The sequence below is a fragment of the Vicugna pacos genome, chromosome 33, assembly GCF_048564905.1.
Source record: "Vicugna pacos chromosome 33, VicPac4, whole genome shotgun sequence".
NCBI classification, from domain to species: Eukaryota; Metazoa; Chordata; class Mammalia; order Artiodactyla; family Camelidae; genus Vicugna; species Vicugna pacos.
In genome coordinates, this window is record NC_133019.1 from 8,226,598 (window position 1) to 8,249,555 (window position 22,958).

The window sequence follows — 22,958 nt, forward strand, 5'->3', positions numbered from 1 at the left end:
CCTGCAACCAGGGAGCTTATAAAAAAGGTACCTGTTAATTTACAAATATTGTTCCTGATATTTCAGGAACAATATTTGTAATACTGACTGGTGGGTAATGTCTTTGTGAAATATGTGAGTGCTTTTTAGCCTTTTATTTAATCAAAGAATTTTCTGTGGTTTATTTTATTAACCAAACATGAAAAACTTTTGAAAACTATAAAAAGGCCTGACTCACGTGCCAGGAGCTCTGAGAAAAGGAAGAACCACTAAGGAAACATTAGAGAAATAGTAACATAGACAGTAGGGCTAAAGTAAGCTCTGTGGCCACAAAGATGCCAGAGATAATTAAAGAAAGAGGAGAGCTGCTGGGAAGGAAAATACGGAAAAGCTTGAAGGCTAGCCCAATAGAAATACTAGAAACAAATTACAAGAAGAGCTAATATAGGAAATATTGGGGACCCATAGAATAAAATTTATCCATAATGATTAAGATCTTCTAGATCTTAGAATAATGTATACTATTTGAATTCAGATAATTATATATTTATGTTATAGGTTATATTATATATACTATATATATGCACAATATATACAATGCATATATATGCACAATATATACAGTGTATATATAATATACATACACACCATAGTGTATATATACAATTGTGTGTGTACATATATATATTATATATATATGCAATAGTCTGTGTGTGTAGCTGTGTGTGTACATATAGAGGGAGAGTTTGCATTTACTTTGCTTTATCCTCTATTTAGCAAACTTACTAAATAGATTCATTTAGACTGAACGTTGTTCTGATTAAACGGGTACTGGTACATTATGGTTTCTCTCTCTCATTGTTTAGAATGTTATAGACCTGTGCTATCCAATATGATATCCATCAGCCACATTGGCTATTTAAATTTAAAATTAAGAACCGTTAAATAATGTTTAAAATCTAGTCCCTCAGTTGCACTCGCTACGTTTCAAGTTAGAATTTTGGAAAACCTGTATCCATCCACCACTGTGACCTTGACAGCTTCCAAATCCTTAGACCTCTGATGAGATTTGTGATGACCTTAGTGAATGTGATTTTGATTTTTGAAACACACCCACATTTGAAAGATTTGTATAATCGATGAATCAGTATTTTCCAAATCACCAAGGCATGATGTTACAAAATTGTGCCTAGATGAAAGATCCATTCAAAGTGCAAGTTTGTTCAGTGGATTTTAATGTAACAAGAGTATGGAAAGTTCATAGAGGGTTCTAGAGTCCACAGAGCAACTAACTTTTAAGAAGCCACCTCTTGTCAAGTTTTAGTGTAGCATCTAAGAAGCCTACCCACAGTTATCTGAAAGGCTATTAAGATACTCTGCCCTTTTCCAACTTGTCTTTGTGTGAGGCTGGATATGTTTTGTATATAGTTCAAGCAAAACAACGTATCACAAGAGATTGAAGGCACAAGGTATGAGAACCGAATTGTTTTCTCTTAAACTAGATATTAAAGAGATTTTATAAAATGAAAATAGTAAAACAGTGCCATTTTTCTCACCATTTTTTGGCATTGCAAAATATAGTTATTTTTCCATGAAATAAATATGCCATTTCACTTCATCTGTAGTAGATTTAGATTATTTTAAAAATAAATATTTAAATCTTTTTTTTTACAGTTGTACTTTCTAACAGGTAAATATTAACAGGTGTAATTCACATAAATAAAAATTCTTTGGGGTCCTCGCTTACTGGGGATCTGTGACTGGTGCTAAGGAATCAACAATTAGACCACAAATAAAACGCAAGTCTTTGCCAATTATTATTACTAGAAGCGTTTTATGGTTATGATTTCGAGTCCTGTAGAACTCTGGCTTTTAAGGAGGAGAAACTGATTTCCCCTTTAGCAGTAATTTTTGTAGATGGCTTGAACAATTGCTGAAAAGTAAAACTTTTTTTCTTATTGTTGGCTCTTAAAATCTGAGTGTCTTTCAGAAGCATCTTGATAAATAGTCTCATTTTCTCTTTGGGGATCCTCCACACTCCCCACGTGCCCTGTGCTCCCATTCCTCTGATGGGGTGGAGGCTGGGGAGGGGAGTGAATCATATAGAGGAAGGAAGATTTGTGCCAGCTTACAGGAAAGCCCAGTCTCTGGGTCCTTGAGTCTTCTAAATGCAGCTTCCTCAAGCACTGCTTTTGGTTTGACGAGAAAGTGACCGGAGGAGAGCACGTGGCAGTGATAGGGGAGCTGTTAACCGCAGCGACAGCCCCCACCAGGCAGCATGACAGCTTTCCCACAGTGAGGTTCTCCTTAACAAGCGCCTTTCAGCCTCAGTTATTTCATTTGATAAAGAGCTTTTTCAGCAAATGCACTGTCATCCAACACCCTCCACCTCCACTAGTCTGAGTGAATTCTTATACTTCAGGAATCTTTTTTTATACTGAGAAGTACCTTACAAGATAATGATAGTCAGAGTCTCGTTAATGATAGACGTGTGACTCAGGCCACTTCTTAGAGGACACTTCTTGGCTCAAAAAGTTTTATATATTTTAAAAATATTTCCTTAACTTTTGGTGAAGGAATCAGAGAACAGATTCTGAAAATGGAAGCAATGCCTGTTCACATTTAATGTTTGATGTTTTATTCATTTTACTTTATTATTATTATTATTTTGGTGGTCTCAGAATATTAACAGGGTTAAACTCAAATGCCCAAAATGGTTATAACAAAATAAATCTAAAGCGTAATCATGACTTAATGTGACTACATGGGTATTTATAACAACATAAAATGATATTGGCAAGTTTATATATACTTCAGTTAGTATCATCTTTTGGGTTCAATACAGAGATGTAGTATGCTTCACATGATCTCTCCAAAAACATGACTGCAATAAAACCATTTAAGGTCAAGTTGTGCCAGCTGTCATGATCAAAATGCAAGCAGGACACCGTCTGCATATGGCACTCTGCTAGGCCTTCTGCACAACTGGGCTCTGCTGAATGTTGGGAGAGTTGCCGCCCTGTCGCCCAGCTGGAGGAATTTCAGTCATTAAAGGAATTTGCTATTAAGGAAAGCTTTGCTGACAGTGAGCTCACTCTGAGGGGCTTTTCCTACTCCATTTTATTTTGTTTGGAAGTGTAATATTAAGGTAAATTGAAAATGATAAAGACAGTCAGTCACTGGAGGTTCTTACCCAAATCTTCAAACCGGAAAGGTGCTGCCAGTTTTGTTCCTTGCAGGCCTTTGTGTCGGATAACGCAGTCCGCGGTTGAGTTTCTGCCGTATGCGCGGACTCTGAGTGTGCTGGTGCTGTTACACTTCTTCCCATCAGTTTCAAATTCATGGTGGGTTTCACCTAGGGAGCAAAATAAAGAGGTATGTGAAGTCGAGGCTGTTTCATGCTATTGCATGGCTTTGGTTCTCTGAAAGGCCAATGGCCTTGACATCTTGGCCAACCTGTTAGACTTCTAACCTCATTCTAACTTCCGCTAGCCTCCTGGGACGTGATTCGCCATAGTTACAAAGAGAAGCAGGTGAACAAGAGTGGATAGGTTTCTATCAACCCTGCGACTAAAACAACTGAAAAAAAAATCCAAAGCTTATGGTTACACAAGGACAGCCTGATGTCATGAAACACAGAGACTCAAGACTTGACTCAGATTGAATGAATAAGACAAATTAAAGGAGAGGTCTTAAAATGAAGCAGAGTTGGCGTTGAACTGAGTCTATGATTACATAAAATTGGATGGAATGTCTGTTGAATTGTAAACAAACTAGAAATAGTTCCTAAGCTTTAATGTTGGAGCAGTTAGTTTATCTTGCTTTAGTTAAAAGGCTAAACGTTTAGATTCTTTGTTACCAAAATAGTTTTATCTGTCATGGTGGGTATGACATGGTACTACACTGTTTAAGCAAGATCATTCATAACTGTTCCAATTACAGGTATTGCAATAAACATATTTTCAATTTTATTTATTTTTTTTAATATATATATTTTGAAGGACAGTCAGTTTCCAATGTTGTGTCAATTTCTGGTGTACAGCACAGTGCTTCAGTCATACGTGAACATACATATGTTCATTTTCATATTCTCTTTTCACTGTAAGTTACTACAAGATCTTGAATATATTTCCCTGTGCTATACATATTTTAATTTTATACCTGCTAAAAAGTTTATGCTCAAGGGTAATTGTTATGTTGCACCTTTTATTTTATGAAATTTTATGAAGCCATAATGAGCATTCCATTTTAGGTTTCTACCTTGTTTTAAACAAAAACATGTAACCGTGTTAGCTGTGTTGAGGCTTTCTAGAGTAAGGCATAATATCTAATGGTTGTAAGGATAATTTGTCTGGAAAAGAACTGATGAATTATTGAATGGTGTTTTCTGGCACCTGCTGCCACCAGAGGGTGCCAGAACACTTAAAAATCCCTTGGAAATATCAGAAGGAGGAAAACAAAGGAGGAAAGAGAGCCGAATCACCACTTACCGTAGAGCTCCACGTTGGCCCCTAAACGCCAAGTTATCTGTGGAGGGGGCTTACTTCTCACGGTGGAGCATTTCAGTACAACGTGTTCTTCTCCATTTTGCGTTCTGATGACTGAAGCTTCCAGGGTTGGCATGGTGGGAGTTGCTGGAAGAAAATAGATTTTTCTCTGCTTAATTAGCGGGTCTATATATCTTTGGAGAGCACAGAGCCTAATAATCTGCAGGGATTTGGTCTAAATAATGGATTTTTTTTTAACTTGACCTTTCTCAGAATATAGTTAAAGGGCTTTTATGCACTTGTAAAGCCACTCTGGCTGTAATCAGAATGTTTGTTACCCAGTATTGCGATTAGTCTCTGGAAATTCCCAAGCAGACTATGTTACAATAGCAATTCTTAAAGTTTATATATGACTCTGTTTGACTGGCAGAATGCTAGGTGTGGAACAGAGGCTTGAATTCTAGTCCCATTTCTGTGACCAACTATTGTTAGAACCTGGGTAAGTCCTGCAGTTTCTTGGTCTATCAGTTTCCTTGTCTGTGACATGAAGGAGTTGGCTTATGAGCTGGCTGTTCCAGCTCTAAACTTTCATGAGTCTGGACTCACCTCAAGGAGAGTTACTTCTGTCCTTCCCTCACATCAAACATGCGCTTCTCTTTTGAAAGGCCCATTGGTCCTTTTTCTTCCTACTCCTGTCCTGGAAATACTCTGTGCACTAGATGTGTTAGATGCTGGTAATAGAAATATGGAACAGATAAGGCCCTTCAAGGAGTGTAGTTTGGTGATAGACTCGGCCCCTAAGCTGTTAATGAAAAGATCACGTGTTAAGTGTGATGACAGAGGTACGCATGGGGTGCTCTGAGAGCCCAGTAGGGCACACAGTCAGCCTGAGCCAGAGTGGTGTCGGGGTGGCCAGTAACCTGGGGAGAAGATGACCCTCAAGCTGTGTCACATTGGTTCTCAAAACCCCTAGGGAGCCACTCCTGCCTAGAGACTTGGTCCTTACGTCTTTATGGCAGGCACCACACTCTACTAATTCAACAAGAGAGTTCTAAGAAATTCACTTGTGTGATATGTGAGATTATTTAGAGATCAGTAAAAGGCAATGTTTTTAATTGATCTACCACAAAAAAGCAAAAAAAGTAAAGATAGTAAGACTCACACTGAACTCAACTGACCATCTGCAGAACCGAGCACGTCCCAGATGATCAGGAGCTGTTACTTCCTTTCCACACCCGTCACCTCCCACCACCCACAACGGAAGAGAGGAGCTTGTTTTACAGAAGTTGTGAGCTGACTGTCCAGTGCAGTTACGTCCGAATTCGTTCCATCTTAAGATGTGCTGTCATATGGTTTGACCTGATGGATGCACATGTTTTGCCTCCTAAGTTAATGTGCAAACTCCTTGTGGGCAGAGATTGTGCCTAATTCATCCTTGATTCCCTGCAGCCTGGCACAGCGCCTGGCACATAGTCACAGCTCATCCATTATGAATTCTCTTTTCTTTCAGGTCCCTAAAGAGAAAATTGAGTTGATGCCAAAGATGAATTTCACAAATCCGGTTTGGTCTAAGGCATGCCACTCAAAATGCTCCTTTGTGTTTCCTTCCAACAAAAGATGACAGGGGTGCCCAGGAAACACCTTGCTGTAGGCAACCTTTTTTAACTAAAATGTTAAGCTAAAACATGAGCCTAAGTATATATTGCTCCCATACTGGGTTTACTGGCTTTCGGTCACCTACCTAACACAATGACTTTCACTTCCTTTGTTCTCACGGAGTTGCTGTAATGCAAACACTTGTACACGCCTTCGTCTTGCAGTGTTACATTAGGGACGCTGATGGAGAGCTGATTGGCGGAGTGGTGAAGGAGCTGGTATTTGGAATTTTTTAAAGCTGTACAAGAGGGAAAAAGAGCTGTTACGAGGCGAGGTATCAGATGAATACAGACTCTCGGTGGATTGATTATTCACAAGAATAGCTTTTGATTTTCACACTTTAAAGGAACAAATGTCACATCTTTGACTGAGCTGCCTTCCAAATTCTAGTGTCTCCAGCTGGATGCCTCTCAAGAGCTGGAAGTTAGTCTTGGAAATGCAATATTTTGATGCTGGGATCTGTGAAATAAGCAGTTTGCTTTCTTTATGCTTGTAGGAAGCATATTTATGCTATGCCTGTGCTGGTGAAGGGTTCAGGTTGCAGGAGGATTTTAAATGTATGTATTTTTGCATTATGAAAAATGCCCCACTGTGACTTACCTCTTTGAATCCGATTCATTGCCTTGTTATAATGAACATGAAGAGGGGAAGATAAATTGCACTGATATTCATTACTCTAGCTGGGTGGGTGCTTTTTGAGTTTTAAAAGTTCATTGTTATTTGAACTTCCCTAAAGATTATGACTGAGTCCTTCCAGGTTTAGGGAATGCCCCCCCCAAAGCTCTAGAAAGTTCTAGCCAATAGCAAGCGTTCTTTTTGGTTCTCTACTGACCTGAGATTTTCAGATCAGGTCAAAGGTCCTTTAGCAAATAAGAAGCTCCTGTGAGTGGTTTTGTTTGTTTCTTCTTCTTTTTTTTTTTTTTTTTTAGTGTTAAGATTTATAATGTGAACAAGCTTAAAATAGTTAAACCTTCAATGGCTGACCAGGGAAGGTTGTTTCTCACCTGGAATAATGGCTGTGTGTCCTGGGACACTGATGTTACATGAGCTAGAATTCAGGAGTTCTCAACCTCAGCACGACTGACGTTTGAATCCATAATTATTTGTTGGGGCGGTGGCGGGGGGGAGCGCTACACTGTGCATTATAAGATGTTTAGCAGTATCCCTGGCCTCTCTACTCTCTAGATGCCAGATTCCCTTGCCTTTACCCACTTATAATTACAGAAGCTATCTCTAGACATTGCTAGCTGTCCCCTGGAGGAGAAGAATTACCCTCGGTTGAGAACCATCCAGCTAGATCAGGCATTCTGTCTTTGAGAATGCCTGTCTTCTCCCAGTTTACCAAAAACAAAAACAAACAACGGAAAGCATTGTTTAACAGAATTCTCTCTAAAGGTTTTCTCTCAGAACTTTTAGCAATTAATAACTACTTATTCTATTGGAACCTAGTATTCATAGCTGATTTAGCTTGAAATCATGTATTTAGTTATTTAACATTGAACCTGTCAATTTTTAACGATGTTTCAAAGCACATAAAAATTTTTTAGAGGCTCTGCTTTTACAAAGCAGAGTGAAATTTGCTGTGTTGGAGACTTTTCCAAGCATTTGGCAGTTAGGAGTGTTAAGTGGAGATACAAAATGATCTCAGGATGAAGGGGAGGATTTTGTACAATCCTGCCTGAAGACATGAACTAAATAGACTTTTAAAAATCCCTTTCCACAGAAAAAAAATTTTTTTTTTTACATGAAGTGACAGATATTAACTAAACTTATTGTGGTGTCATTTTGTAATATACACACATATCAAACCGTGTTGGGCACATTACACTAATACAATGTTATATGTCACTTATATTTTAATAAAACTGAAAAAATAAGAGTCCCTTTCAATCTCAGGCATCTAGGACTCACTGTGTGTCTGTGAAGACAGGAAGGACTGCCCTCCTTTCCAAAGTACTATGTCCTGTCAATTCCTAATGCTTGAGCTGATGTTGAGACCAGCGGGAGAAGAGCAGGCGTCTGTGATGTGACTTGGGGCTGCTCAGATGGAGAACGAAGCAGCTGGCTCCAGATGTGGGGTGAGGGGTTGGCTGCTTGAGGACAAAGGGACCCCCATCAGGCAGTCCGCCACAGTCATTGCGCTGTTGGTGGTTTCATGGTCACTGAGAGTCAAAAAGTGACATGGGGGTGAGGTGGGTGATGGAAACCTGCTTTCTCATTTGTACCCCCTTTACCCACCATTCTGATGGGGTTTCCATTTCAGATTTCCTGTCAGAAAAAAAGCAGCCGTGTGTGAGATCGCAGGCTTCTGGGTGTGATTGATGTGTTACAGTAGGTGGGGCCAAGCCCACCATAGCGGGTGACTCATGTCGCCTTTCTGTCCCAACCTGTCTGACTGGAAAATCCCTCAGGTTGGGGTCTGGCGGTGATTGACTTTTCCTTGACTTACCAGGATGCTCATTGAAAAAAATGGTGAACCCGGATGGGGCCAGCCACTGAAGGGAGGTGGTCCCCGCGTGAGCAGCGACACACTTCAGAGTGAGCGTCTGGCCTTCCTCCACGGTGATGGTTTCCATGCGGTTGGTCCAAAAGGCTTCTGCAGAGAAAGAGAACTGGGGACAGTCAGGTTGGCATGGGCCACACCACCCCTGAGCTGAGGCAGGGAATTAGACTATACACAACCTCGTCCATCATTTGGTCATTTAATGCACATTTATTTTCAAATTTTTTTAATTAAAAAAAATTTTAATTGAAGCATAGTTGATTTACAATGTTAATTTCAGGTGTACAGCAAAGTGATTCAGCTATATATATATATATATATATATATATATATACACACACACACACATACATATGTATATTTTTCCTTTTCAGATTCTTTTCCATTATAAGTTATTGCAAGAAATTGAATATAGCTCCCTGTGCTATACAGTAGGTCCTGGCTGCTTATCTATTTTATATATAGTAGTGTTTTAATCCTTTTAATCCTCAACCCCTAATTCATCCCTCTCTGACCTTTCCCCTTTGGTAACCATAGTTTGTTTTCTCTGTCCATGAGTCTGTTTTTGGTTTGTCAGTAGAACTTGTAGCACACATTTCTTGTAGAAACAAAACATACACTGACACCAAAACACACGAGGAAAGAGGGGAGCGCCACGTGCAGGAGCAGTGAAGACGTCTTGGGAGGAGGTCTGATTGAAGGTGTGGGGATTTGATAGGAAGAAAGGAAGGGAAGTTGAACAATGTCTATTAGGCACTTGCGCTGCTGGGAACTGCGTCAGGCAGTGTGACTAACATTTAACTTAACTTTCCAACTGACTCTCTAAAGGAAGAATTATTTTGCTCACTCTACAGATGAGGGGATAGAGGCTCAAGGTCGCAGAGGTCCTAGAGCTGGGATCTGTACCCAGGTCTGCGGGCTTTGAAGTCCATGCTCATGTAACTAGGTCAGACTATGTAAGTGATGAGACCCCAGAAAAGTCAGCCTTTCTGGCCTCGGTTTATAAAACAGGCGACGTGTGCCTTCAGGTACAAGTTGTGTGTCTACGATTCTAAGAACGGAATTATAACCTGTGGGAGGGGGGCTCTTGTGAATCATGGAGCTGCCTTCACGGAGAGCAGTTAAGCCCCATCCGCAGAAGAGCCTCCCCACCAGAGGGAGGATGTTCTAAGATCTCTTCCAATTTAATATTCCACAGCAGTGCTTTCTCCAGGCAAACATGAGTCTTATTTCCCCAAATCACAACCCCTAGAGAATGATAAACAATTGATTCGAAGCAGCTGCAAAGTTATCCGCCCCAAAAAGAAATTGATAGAAAAATAAATTGGCTTTATTGCCGATTTGGCACATTTATTGTTATTTGTTGTTTCTTTAAGTTCTAAATTTAAAAAAAAATTTTCTGAGGACCAGACAATTCTTATCAATGAGAGTACAAAACATTTTCATAAACAGAAGAATACCGTGGGGTTATAAATAATGAATAGCAAATACAATGAGTTTTATTGCATCATCTTAAACCTTAAAAAAAAAAAGAGGAACAAGAAGGGAGTTTATTTCCCTGTGATAAATTTCTGTATTAGGAAAAGTGCTTTGGAGAGCCCTGGGAATTAACTGGTGCAGACTTTTTAGTTTGTTCCATTCCTAGGTCATTAATTTCAATCTAGCCTCCGGCAATAATAACCCAGATTATTGTATTGTATTCATAGTGACTTTCATGGGAAAAGAGTTTGCTTGGGTCCTAGTGGAAAAATACTGATATCACCAGCCAATACTGTAATGAACAATGAGGAGTCAATAAACAGAGATTGTTTTCAGGAAAGCATTGAGGCATAGGCCAGAATTCTGCTTAGGCAGGTCATTTGGAAATATTCTCATCTATAAAATCAACCCATAATTGAATAATAAGGATAATATTCATAGAGATGCTTTGAAATGGCAATGGAATTTCTCCTAAGGTTAAGGGACTTTTGAGCCAGGAATCTGATGAGTCTAGAACTGTCTAGCTTGCATCGCATTGTTCCATTATGCTTCTGGCTTCACTCTCTAGTTCTTGTGCGTCATCTTGCTTCTTGCAAATAGTTCTCAAAAATTCATTCCTTATAGAAACTATCATAGTGTGAGTTTAGAAAGTCACAGTTTGATGTCAGCTTTCATGACGACATTATAATGTAGGCAATGGATAGGTATCTTTGCTCTCCTGTTGTTAATAAGAATACTGAGAGACAGGAGGGAAGTTACTACACAAATCAATGGTAGAAAAAAAACTGGTGTTGAGCAATGTGCCCTGATTTCATCCTTTGGGCCAGAAATTGACACAAGTTTGAGAAATGTTCTACCTTTGGTAAAATGATTGTCTAGATGGGAAGCCTACATTCAGGGAGAAGGGAATGGTGAGATTTATCTGTAGCCTGTTTGTGAATAAATATCTCCCATTTTAAGGATGTATATATCATTGTCTTTTTCCTGAGATGCGTGCTTATGAATTAAATGATGTCATTTAATTCTTATAGTGTCTTAAAAATGGTAATAAAATGTAGTATGGCTCTTTAGCACATGCTAAAGAATTTTATCTGCCAAGATTAGGGTTTGCCCTTGCTGCTGAGAATTCAGTTATCAGGCTGCTGAGCACAAGGTAAAGGTGCCTGGGTTTCAGACAGAAAGGGCTGCGTCTGAAGCATGGAATGTGACTTCTTTCCTCTCCTCTTAGCTCTGAGTCCTGCTTTTGGCTTTATAAGACTATTTATCTTGCAGCACCATCATGTAGACCCCATATTTGATTCAGAGACAGGAAATCATTGTAGAAAGGAAGAAAAACCCAGTGAGAAGCCACTGACCCACATTGCTTTAGCTGTCGCGCTTGAAAATATCGTCTAGTGTCTAAATCATGTTAAAAGGTAGAAGAGGAGGACAGTGGTACCTAAGTTTTGATGGTACATCTTCAAAAAAAAAGTTTCCCATGATCCTGTCATTGCCATTGAAAACTAAAGTGGAACGCGTCTTTAGAATCTTTTTCCACCTTAGTTTAGAGTCAGACTTTCACCTTCTTTGTCAGAGGGTTGGGGTGTGGGGTATCTGCTTTGCTCACCACTTCCTCCCCTGCAGGCTGTAAAGACGTATACATTTTTATTCAGCCTTAGCCTTGTCTAGTGTAGACACCGAGTGCCCTGTGCTTGCTTGCCAGTTCTACCTGTCTGGGCTTCGGAGTTCCTGTGCGCAGATGATCCCCATGGTGACTCCCAAATGCTGAGCGTACAGAGCTTGACGATGCGTGACTGGCGTCTCTTCTGGGAGGTTACCACTTGCTTCTGGTAGGTCGTGTTTACCGAGTGGATTATTGACTTCTGAGCTTGGTCGTTATCTCCATGACCGGATTCATCCATCCATGCAGAGCCATGTGTTATGAGGTCGCCAGTTATGACCGGATTACATGTGGAAATGGAACCTGTGACCTTCACCATCATCTCCACCCCCACCCCATGAGCCAGTCGTTCTATGAGGGGAATGGCTTCACGCCAAAGCACACGTGACTGACCCTCAAGCAAAAGGGCATGCAGCCACCCCCCCCCCAAAGCACCCGTTGATGAAACCTGTGCAGTTTGTAAGAGTCCTGGCTTCTTCCCAAGGTTTGGGAGGTGCAGTGTGTGATCTCCACCTTACTTGCTGTAGGTCATCATGGCAGACTGAAGAAAGAATGAAATATTCTTTCTTTTTCTTCCCTTAGTTATTGCCCAGTTATCACATGCAATACATTTTAAAACTCCAGAACAGAGCACGTCTGTCCTGCAGGGACCCTGAATGCGCTGTGTCCCGCTGGAACTCATCATCTCTGCAGCTCGCCATGCTCCACACGCACCCAACACACACGCCGCCTGCTCTGTCCGGCGTCTCCTTTGTAGTCATCAGTGCCATCACAAGCCACTGCATGCCGGGTGTCTGAGAGGCATCCTAACCTCTTCTCTCTCCAGAACATCTCTTTAATCAACTTCTTTTTTTTTTTTTTTCTCTACTAACACCGTCTCAGTTGAGGCTGCCACTGTTTCCTTCTTGGCTGATTATAGTAACCTCCTTGTAGACTCTGCCCCCTCTGATTTATCATCCTCATCTGCTTCAGAACTATATTTAAAAAATATAAATTTGATCATTTGATTCCTTCATTAGGATTTTTTTGCTATGGCTCCCTTTGCCTGTAAGAATCCGGCCAAAATTCCAGGTAACTCCTATCTTCTCCAGGGTCCTTTGCTGATACCACCCTCCAGACACTCTGTGCAAGTGGCCACTTGCTGTTACCAAAGGTCTGGTCTCAAGAAAACACTTGGCCTTTGTCCACACCGTTCTTAGCTGGAACACCTTTCTTACCTCCTTCAAGACTCAACTCAAATTACACCCTTTATGTCAAACCTGCCCAGCTGGCCTTCGGCCTCCCTCCTCCTCTCAGTGACTTCCTCTCTCCTCTAGATCCCCAAAGGCTTTGAATAGATTTCTACTGTGGCGCTTAGCACATTACCGTTTTGGTTAAGAGTGTGTCTCTGTGGGTAGATCACAAACTCCTCATAAAAAAGCTGTTTGCTAGTCATTCCCAGGGCCTAGCCCAAAGTCAGATTTTTAGGTATTAGTTGAATTAATGGCTAGTGAATGAATGTATATATTCGTAATAAATACTGTAATAGGTGCTAACTCTGTTATGCTGTGTGATAAGTTAAAACCAGAGGCACACAAGGAGTTAATTCTCCAACCAGAGCCTTATTTGCATGACGATGATAAGGTAGCGGGCCAAGTGCGCATCAATTCAGATCATTACGAAAAGGCGTTATTACTATTCTTTAGACAGACTCAATAGAGAATGTTACAAGTGTGAAAATGAATCAGACGTTGTCAAAATCGAGTGACTTCCAGCTTTAAAGAACCTGTCTCAGCGACATTTGAACAGATGGATGGATGACTCTTTCCTGGTCAAAAGAGGTATCGAGAAGCCCCTACTCAGTCTGTAACTGTTCTTTGCATTCCCTGGACCCTTCTCTCCACTAAACAACCAGAACAGACGGTGCAAACTGGTGGATTTTCATCATCCATAATATAAAACGGGATAAATTTTGAAAAAGTCTTCATTCTTATGGTGTTTTACCCACCCTAGGAGCTGTCATTGGGAGCCTTGAAGAGAGCGCAGTCTCCAAGATTATGGGACTTAAAAAAATTTTTTTGATAAGATTTTGGTACTCATTCTGTGCAGTCAGAGAAAGTGCAGTGATCCTCCCATAATTCAGTTAGCTAAAAATAGCTGACAATTTATAGTGTTGCCCAAACTGATGATTTTGCTGCCTTTTTGCTGATAAGAAAGCAACAAGGTCAGCTCCTTTCCTGTTGGGGACTCTGATGTGGGAGAGTGAGCCGTTGGTACTCAAATACCCTTGAGCTCTCTGGGTGGCCCTCTGCATGAGTTTTCTTTCTTTCTTTTTTCTTTTCTTTCTTTTTTTTGGTGAGGGGGAGGTAATTAGGTTTATTCATTTTATTCTATTTTTTTAGTGGAGGTACCGGGGATTGAACCCAGGACCTCGTGCATGCTAGGCATGCACTCTCCCACTGAGTTCTACCCTCCCCCCTGCACGAGTTTTCAATTTGGGATTTTTCCATAATAAATCTTCCAGATTGTGTCAACCAATGGCTTTCAAACTTTTGATCCACATTTTCTATTACAACCCAATACTCACACACGCTCTCAATGGAACATTTCATGAGATAATACTTTCACTATGTGCTCTGCAGACGCATGCTTCTGTTGTCACTTAGTAGCCATGAAAACTTGAGCGCTTTATCTAACTTCCTGTGACCTCAATTTTCTCATGTAAATTAGGGCTATGAGTACCTCCCTCAGTTTCTTTGCCAGGATAAGTGAAATTAACATAAGGTACCCAGCACTGTGCATGACGCAATAAGTATATTTCTCTCCTTTAGAAATAGTATTTGACTAATTTATATCCTAAAAGACTTGGGTTTACCTTAAGACAGGATTATTGCAAATTTATATAAAATGTTATTTTTTGTGAGAGATTTTTATGAGGGAATAACTCGAATCCTGAAAAAGTGAAGGTCAGTTAAAAGCTTTAAACCTTGGGATAATTGAAAGCCAATTCTAATTTTAGCCATCTACATGTACTTTTTTGGAATGTAGTAGCTATTCTTCTAGTCACTTAATAAAGAAACTATTAGTTATTACCAAAATTGAATCTTTATTAAGTGCCTCAGGGTACAGAGACCAAAAAAAGAAGGCACTGGTTGAAGTACATAAAATAGGAAATTGAAGTACTATGTAAAATAGGAAATCTAGTTTTTAAAAGTCCTATTCTTCAGATGCAGTTCTATGGTGAATGAAGATTTAGAAGGACAGGTGTTTTACCTGGGACATAACTATAGATTCAATATTTAGAAACAGACATCCCACAGGTAAGCAACACAGTACATGTGCAATTTCCTTTGCAAATGTGATACAAGTTGCAATCAGAGAGTCAGAGACAACACATCCTGCCCCCACTTTTGAGCAGGAATAGTTTGACCTGCGCTAAAAAGATAACTGTGTCTTTCTTTAATGATCATAATGCTAAAATAGAATTAAGCATCAAAAATCAAATGTGAAAATTATAATGAAGTGGAAAGTACAACTGACTCAAAAAAATAAGCACAAACTTTTCACTGGGGTTGTTATTATCTCTGAACTAATTAAGGGTTTGTAACACTTTGCCATTTTCAAAGTACTTTCACATTTGACATTTGATCCTTATAACAATCCAGAGAGTTTGGCAGATCAGACATTGTTATCCTCTTCATTTCAAGACATGGAAACTATTTCAGAGAAATTAAATTATTTGGCTAAGGCTTATACAGCAAGGACGCTTTTAAAATCCCAAACTGACGCTGTTTCAGCTGGTATCCCCTTAAAAGATGGAGCCAATAAGCTTGTTGTATTTTGCCATAACACAGATCCCACAGAGACACACACTACACCGGTCCTTTTTACACTCTTTAGCAATTGAACAAGAGATTAAATAAATCCAGTTGCATCCCTCAGACGTGTGATTTCAGCATGGCAGGGAAAGTGACAGAGTTACCTGAGTTGCTCCCGCGGTCAGTCCTCCGTGAGAGCAGTTGGACTGACTGATGGGCAGATGTGCCAAACTATTAGGTCAACTGAACATCAAAAAACATTAGCTCTAAGTCCTTACCTTGTAAGGGGAACCAAGCCAGCAGGCTGCAGACTCGCCACCACATGTTGTGCTGCGCTGCTGTCACCCTTCGTCAACTTCCTCCGGATTCTGAAATAAATAGAGCAGAGTGGTTTCTTTTGAAAGGGGGAGGCAGTGGCTCTGTGACCTCATGTGTCTCACCTCCTGCATTGGCTCTGAAAGCCCCCTCTTAGTTAGCTGCCCCCAGAACACCTCCCAGTGGAACATTTAGGGGGCCACATGTGTCACCTCGATTGTGGAGAGGGGTGAGTGATGTGTTGGTGGCACAGATCTTTCTACCACGCGTGGGTAGAGCTGGTAAGTTAACTCGTGGCAAGGCTTTTTCGGGGAGGAGGGGTGGGAGGGATATTAACCATGTTCCTGTGTAGTGATGTCATCTGATTTTCACTTTTCTGGTTTATTAAACAATTAATATTAGACAATTTTTCCTGGACCCTTGTCGATATTTTTTATTTCTAACTTTGGCAACAATTTCTAGTGGTTATCAAGGGGCAGAATTCCCTAGTTCACATATTTGCTCATTTAAGAAATCTATATATCCATCCACTCATCCATCTCGTTAGCCATCCAGCCATCCGGTGTGCACTGCTCTAAGATATGATCAGATATGAAAGATCAATCCTTGCTTTTAAGGAGAATATGATCTAGTGGGGGTGACAATATGCAAATAAACAATTTTGGTATTTTATTCTCATTTATTGGACAAGGTGAGATAGACTTTATTTCTTTTTTCCAGGGACACACAGCAAAATACAAATAGACTTATGTTTAGGAAATAGAGGTTAGTCTGCAGTGTTTGAAACTAATATTTACTTGTTCTAATCGAAATTCATGTTAATATTCTGTAAATGTGTCAATAGTTTGGGTAGGGAAAATTATATCCATCAAAAATGTCTTTCAGATATTTTGCCTATTTTAACAGGCAGAAAGAGAATGAAAAGAGGGGAGAAAATTGACTTTTCTTGTAGAGTTTAGTGGGATATAATGTACTGTTTCTCAAATCGTATGAGGCTATAAATACCTTGGGCCCCCAGCTAAACCCTGCAGGTTGGAAAAGTCCACCCCAGATTAATTAAATGAGAATCTCACTACTAGAGAATCAGGTGCTACCTGTGTGTTTAACAAGGTCTCCAGGTATCAGAAGGCAAGCTTGAGAGACAGGATGGTAAGAGTTTTCTGGAATTGAAACCAAAGTTGTGCCTGTCTTTGCTACCAGCTGGTGTGGTTTGAATATAGTGAAATGTATGGACTTGCTTACGGAAGCAAGGAATCAGCAGGTTGCACTGCACTGTTTTTCAAAATACAGAATTGAGGAGTTTGGCTGAGGGGACACAGTGAGTCAGTGGCTGAACTGAGAAAACAAACCAAGACTTCCGAGCATTTGGTCTGATCTCTCTCTTTCTTCAGTAAGTTGCCTCCAGGGACTTCCAGGTTTTGTATTTCAGGCTCCCTGACTGTCTGAGCGTTTGATTTTCCTGCGAGTGCCTTGCCTTTGTTTTAGAGTGACTGTACCCCCTTAAGAAAGCCCAAGGAAAGTGCATATAAGGGGTCTTTGGCCTCCCTTGGAAAGTGTGAATTGCCCATGGCTAGTTAATAGCTTCTCGCGTTTTCACCCAGAATGCTATTCCTTATAGAATCTCCTCACATTTTTACCTAGAAGAATGCTATTCCTTAGAGAATTTTCTAATGCTTCCTCTCAAAGCACAGGAGGAAAAGGCTGTATTTTCCTCTTGACACTGTAGTGTCAGATGCGCGATCATGAAGCCAGAAACATGTCTGGACTTACTATTATTGGCTGATCTTCCTGACCTTGAGCTTGGCATCTAACTCAAATCTATGCAGGCATAAAAAAAAAAAGTCACTTTTACAAGAAAGAAAAGTCAAAGTGTCATCATGGGAGCTGTCATTCTAAACCAGTGGGGGGAAAAAATCCTGGACCCATTCAGAACTAAACTCAGGGCTTGGAGAAGGGCCACGTTGCTTCTCCCTTTTCTAATTGTGGTTTTCTGTAAGTTTCTGTTTGGTAAAAATATGGAGAAACAGAAGTAACAGAATGAACACAAGACTTGGGTGACCAGAGAATAAAATATTCTGAGATTGAAACTTAAATTTACAGTGTAGTCTGTCCTAAAGCTACTGATTTAATGTGGTTTTAGTGCAATATCAGTGAAGCAAATGGTCTTTTGTTTGAGAATGGGTTCATGTCCCCGTCGACAGGTATGTTTCCTCTTTCTCATTCAAAACACAAATCTGGTATGTTATTCTTCCGCTCAAAAACTTTTAGTAGTTCCCTTTTGCCTGAAAACCTATAGTACAAACTCTTTAGCAGGACATTCAAGGCCATTCACACCTTGGCCCCCAGCCTGTGGTCTAGCAGCCTTTCCCACTGGTCCCCAAGATGTACCATAAAAGTTCTTGTCCTATTTCAAGTACACAGTATGATTTTATAGCCATAGGTCACACTGGGTTGTAGTTCACACTACCCTCTCTGCCTGAAATGGCCTTCTCTTTCTGGGGAAATTCTGCTTGTCCTCTGGGGCCTGGGTCAGTTCAGCGCTTCTCAGAGGAATAGTAACTAATGGTTAAGAATGTGGACTCTGGGACCAGTCTCCCTGGAATCAAAGCCCTGGTTTTCTCACCTGCGAAATGGGTATAATGACAGCACCAACTCATATAGCTGGTGTGAGAGTTACAGGACATGTAGTAAATAATGTAAAAGTTACTTGTTACTGTCCTCCATCCTCCTAGAAAAAAAAAGTCATTTCTCCACTGTTCTTTGCCCCCATGATCATTTCCATCTTTTTATCTTACTAGCTTTTACTCTGATTTCTGTTATATTTAGTTGAGTATCCACTTGTCTCCTTGCTGGTCTTTGAGCCTCCCAAAAGAAGAGCTTGTTTTTTTAAATATACTTTAATGTTCCTGAGACCCGGCACAGATCCTTCCATAAAATAGTTAAAAAAAATTTTTTTTTTAACATTTAAAATATTTTGTTGGGGGAGGTAATTAGGTTTACTTATTTATTTATTTTTAGAGGAGGTACTGGGGATTGAACCCAGGACCTTGTGTATGCTAAGCAAGCACTCTACTGCCTGAGCTATACCCTCCCCCCTGGAATAGTTATTTTTTTAAATAGCTTTCTTGAGATATAATTGACATAACGAATTGTACATATTTAAAATGTACGGTTTGATAAAGGTTGGTGTGTTGTGCACACCCATGAAGTCACCGTCACGCACAAGATAGGGAATATATCCATCGCCCCCAAAAGTCTCCCCCTGCCTGTTGTAATCCTCTCCCGCCCCGCTGCGCCACCTCCCCCTTTCAGGCGACCACTGATGTGCTTTGTGGCACTGCTCTTGCGCTCGGCAGGATCCTTTTGAGGTTCATCTACGCTGCGCCACGTGCCAGGAGTTCACCGCTTTCTCTGTCTGGGTAGTAGTTCACGCTGCGAATTTACCGTAGTTTGTTTACCCGTGCACCTGTAGATGGACTTCTGGGCTGCTTACCATAGGCTAGTGTTAAATAATTATTAATTAAATTGAATTAGTTGTCGTGAAACTTTAAGGGGAACCTTGTACGTTCCCACATCTGCTTTGCGTGATAATCTCATCTTTCAGAGAAAAAGTATAAGGTTACCTAAGTGCTGGTCCTTAGTTGGCACCAGGGGTGTACACTCAGGTGTGCTACCCAGATTCTCCCTCCATCTCCCAGAGGCTGGGAGGATGGGCCGTGTCTAGCTGGGTCCCTCTCAGCTGAGAATTGTCCTTGGTGGGGAGAACTGTTTAATCCAAGCCCCACCTCCTCCATGGGGCCCCCAAGAGGGGTTTAGAGGTCCTGTGCCCTTGCCTCCAGGTCCACTGAACTCTGAAGGGTGACAGTCCCACTCCAGAGCTCCCCTCAGGATCAGGGTTAGCTGACGCCTCTGTTGTGGCAGCAACCCAGCTCAGCTTCTCTGTCCACCCCATCTTGCTTCCTTCACAAGTGTTGTCCCGAGAGCCCTGCTATAAACTCCAGCACATGAATCTCCATCTGAGCATCTGTTTCCCAGGAAACCTGACCCACAACAGCACCTGAAATAAGTTGTCAGACGAGCGAGTGAAAGAACAAGTGAACTCTCCATCTGAGATCTAAACCCTGCTGTTTTCCTCTGAGTCTGAAAGGCTGCTGCTCTGATAATTTTTCCAGCGCATTAAAGAAGATCTTTAAGTCGCCCTCTGGGAGATGATGACTGTACCTTACTCACCCACGGCTGCGCTATCATCTGGTCACAAACCTTGAGAAATGTCACAGTAGTCCACTGGACTCAGAGGGGACAGACGGCCCGTGGGGGAAATGCGTGAGTGACGTGCCCTTGTGGTTTGCACAGTCCTTCCCACTCTCACCACCCCCAGTGCAGCCTGCAGCCGGCAGGAGGTGCAGCGGGGGATGGTGGCCAATTGTGGCTACTTAGTGAGCAGAGGGAAAAGGTGAGTTTGGAGCGTGGTGGTCAGGGAGGGACCTTCTATCTGTTTTCTAATGGAAAAGTGTCTACTGTCCACCTTGTATGTGGGTGGCCTCAGTGACTGATGGCCAACCTGTCACATGTGAAACCCCCGCTGTATGTTTTAGTGCCCATAGGAAGTAGCATCTGATGGAGGTGGTGGTGTCGGGACAGATTTTAGAGAAATAAACATCATCACCCTGGTCAACCTACGTTGTCAGGGGCAAAAAAATTCTGAAGAGGACATCTACCAAGTAGGTGAATGATGGACTGTTTTAAGGGTCAGAAAAGATAAGGGGTTTTCCCACGTGTGGAAGCCACTGGGGTTTTTGTTGCAATTACCAGAGGGGACCAAACGTTCTCTTTGACATTTCACGGCTCCTGTGAAGAATTTGTGGCCTTTCCCAAAGCCAGGGCAAGATGTGGCCTCACCTGCATTTCCCAGCAGATACGGGATGGCCAGTTGCCACCACGGGGGGATTCTCTGAGCACTGCTGTAGACTTACACAAAGTGATCCGGGGGGTTTCTAAACCAGAGCAGCAGCCTTTGTGACTCATGATTGAGACAAAGGCTTCCTAGGAGTAGCAAAGCTCAGTGAGATGAGTATGTGTGTAGGAGGCAGACATTCCTGGACTTGCCACCTAGGCCCTGTCACCAGCAGCTGTGTAGCCCTGAGAAGACTATTTGTCTCTTGGTGTCAGTGTCCTCATCTGTAAAATGGGCCTAAGGTGACTGGAAGGTGTGACTCAAACATGTTATCCAACGTGCCCAGCACGGTGGCACATAAAAGATCGTCCATAAATTTGCAGACCTCAGGTGGCTGGGGTTGCATCTCATCCTCATGGGAACCACAGTAGGTTAGATGTGCCTGGAAAAGGAAAGGGCCAACTAAGCTTTTTTTTTTTTTTTTTGAGGCATCTGCCTAGAATTTAATCTAATCAAGTGGATCATTCTGAAAACAGAACCTAAGTAAGAGCGGATTTCAGAAGGAAGTTGTGGTTTTGGGGGAACTGACCACGGAACGGCAAGTGCCAGCTTCAGCTCTTATCTCACTGATCTCCTGGGACAGGTGACTTCCTTGGGTGTCTTCATCTGCAAGCAAGGGGGTGGGTGAAAGCAGTGGTTTCCAAACTGGGTTCTGAAGAGCCCAGGTAGTCCCCTGGTGCCTCAGGGTCCTGCAACAGTTCCCTTAAAATTTCTTTAAAAAATGTTTCGAACTATTAGTCCCGGCTCTGGAACCAGGCTGACATGGTTGGAATCTCAGCTCCAACACAGCAAATCCAGCCATGTGACTTTGGGCAAGTTGTTGACTCTTCTAAGACTCAGCTTCCTTTTTTGCAAACTGTATCTTGAATAGGGTTGAGAGGATTAAAGAGGTTTACACAGGTGAAGTGCTTAGAAAGGTGCCTGATGTATGTAAGCCCTTGCTAAATGCTGGCTGTCCATTTGCCAGCTGCTGGACATTATCAGTCTGTACCTTTGTTGTGCCGTGGAAGTGGTTTCTGTGCTGGACTCTGGGCTTAGAACAAAAATCCAAATGCTTCAGCATGGTCTACAGCAGAGGTCTGCAGACTTTCTGTAAAGCGCCAGGCAGGAACTATTTCCGGCTTTGCTGGTCTCGTGTCTGGGACCCACCTCTGCGCTTGTATCTGGGAAGCAAGTGAGGGAGCTCGGCTGTCTGCCTATCAAACTTTATTCCAGACACTGGAATTTGGGTTTCCTATAATTACTGTATCCTGAAATAATATTCTTCTTTTGATGTTTTCAACTGTTTAAAATGGTAAAAACACGCCCAGCTCGTGGGCCAGACCAACACCGGCCATCAGGCAGATTCTGCCTTGCGGGTGACACTTTGCCGAGCCTTGGTGTACAGGACCCTGTGTTTTGGGGTCTACCTTCCTCTCCTGCCTTGTGTCCCCCAGCCCCCCTCAAGACCATGGTCATGAAGGGTTAGCCCTCTGACCCCTCCTGTTCTAAAGCATCTCCTGCCCCATGTCCCTTCCAAAGTTACTCTCTGTCATATAACCCAGTTTTTTTTTTCCCTAAACAAGACTGATCAATATCTGTAATTATTTTGTTTATTTGTGTCTTCGTTGTCCCAACTCCAGGAAAGCAGGGAACTGGCTTTTTGATTTGCCACTGCAGCTCCAGCTTGCTGCCTGCTAGGAACGTAGCGTTCAATCAATGTCGTAGGATAAAGAATAAATCCACAACCTCAGTATCTTGGTTACTCTCATACAATGAGTATGATCTCATCAGTGATACCTGACCTCCTTACTTTGAAAAATTGTTTTTAGGATCAAATGAGAGTGGGTTTTTCAAACTACAGACAGTTACACGAAGGGACGGTGGTAAAATCATTAAGGCAGCCTCTTAGAGAAATCACAGAATTCAACCAACACACCCACTTGTACCATTCTCCTCTTATGGGGAGAAGAGGAAAGTGGTTCCAGTATGAATGAGGCCATTTTTATTCTTTGTCCCTGAGGTTCCCCACAGACAAAAGGAATGGCTAGGTGTGTGGCTTTATCTTGGCCTTAGGAAACGCAATTATTTATTTATTAGCAGGTAGTATCTTTTTATTATTAGCTTGTAGTATTAAGTATTTTATCTC

General features: G+C 41.6%; 1 protein-coding gene across 1 annotated transcript in view; it reads right to left on the reverse strand.

The window, feature by feature from the left end:
* Positions 1-20,163, reverse strand: part of CRTAM (cytotoxic and regulatory T cell molecule) — a 29,330-nt gene extending 9,167 nt beyond the window's left edge. The window contains exons 1-6 of the mRNA XM_015244075.3: positions 20,107-20,163; positions 15,840-15,929; positions 8,572-8,718; positions 6,208-6,360; positions 4,470-4,613; positions 3,173-3,334 (exon numbers count right to left, since the gene is read on the reverse strand). Of these exons, the coding sequence (XP_015099561.2) occupies positions 3,173-3,334; positions 4,470-4,613; positions 6,208-6,360; positions 8,572-8,718; positions 15,840-15,885 (652 nt within the window). The 5' untranslated portion in view covers positions 15,886-15,929; positions 20,107-20,163. The remainder of the gene's footprint in view (positions 1-3,172; positions 3,335-4,469; positions 4,614-6,207; positions 6,361-8,571; positions 8,719-15,839; positions 15,930-20,106) is intronic.
* Between the last annotated feature and the right edge of the window lie 2,795 nt (positions 20,164-22,958).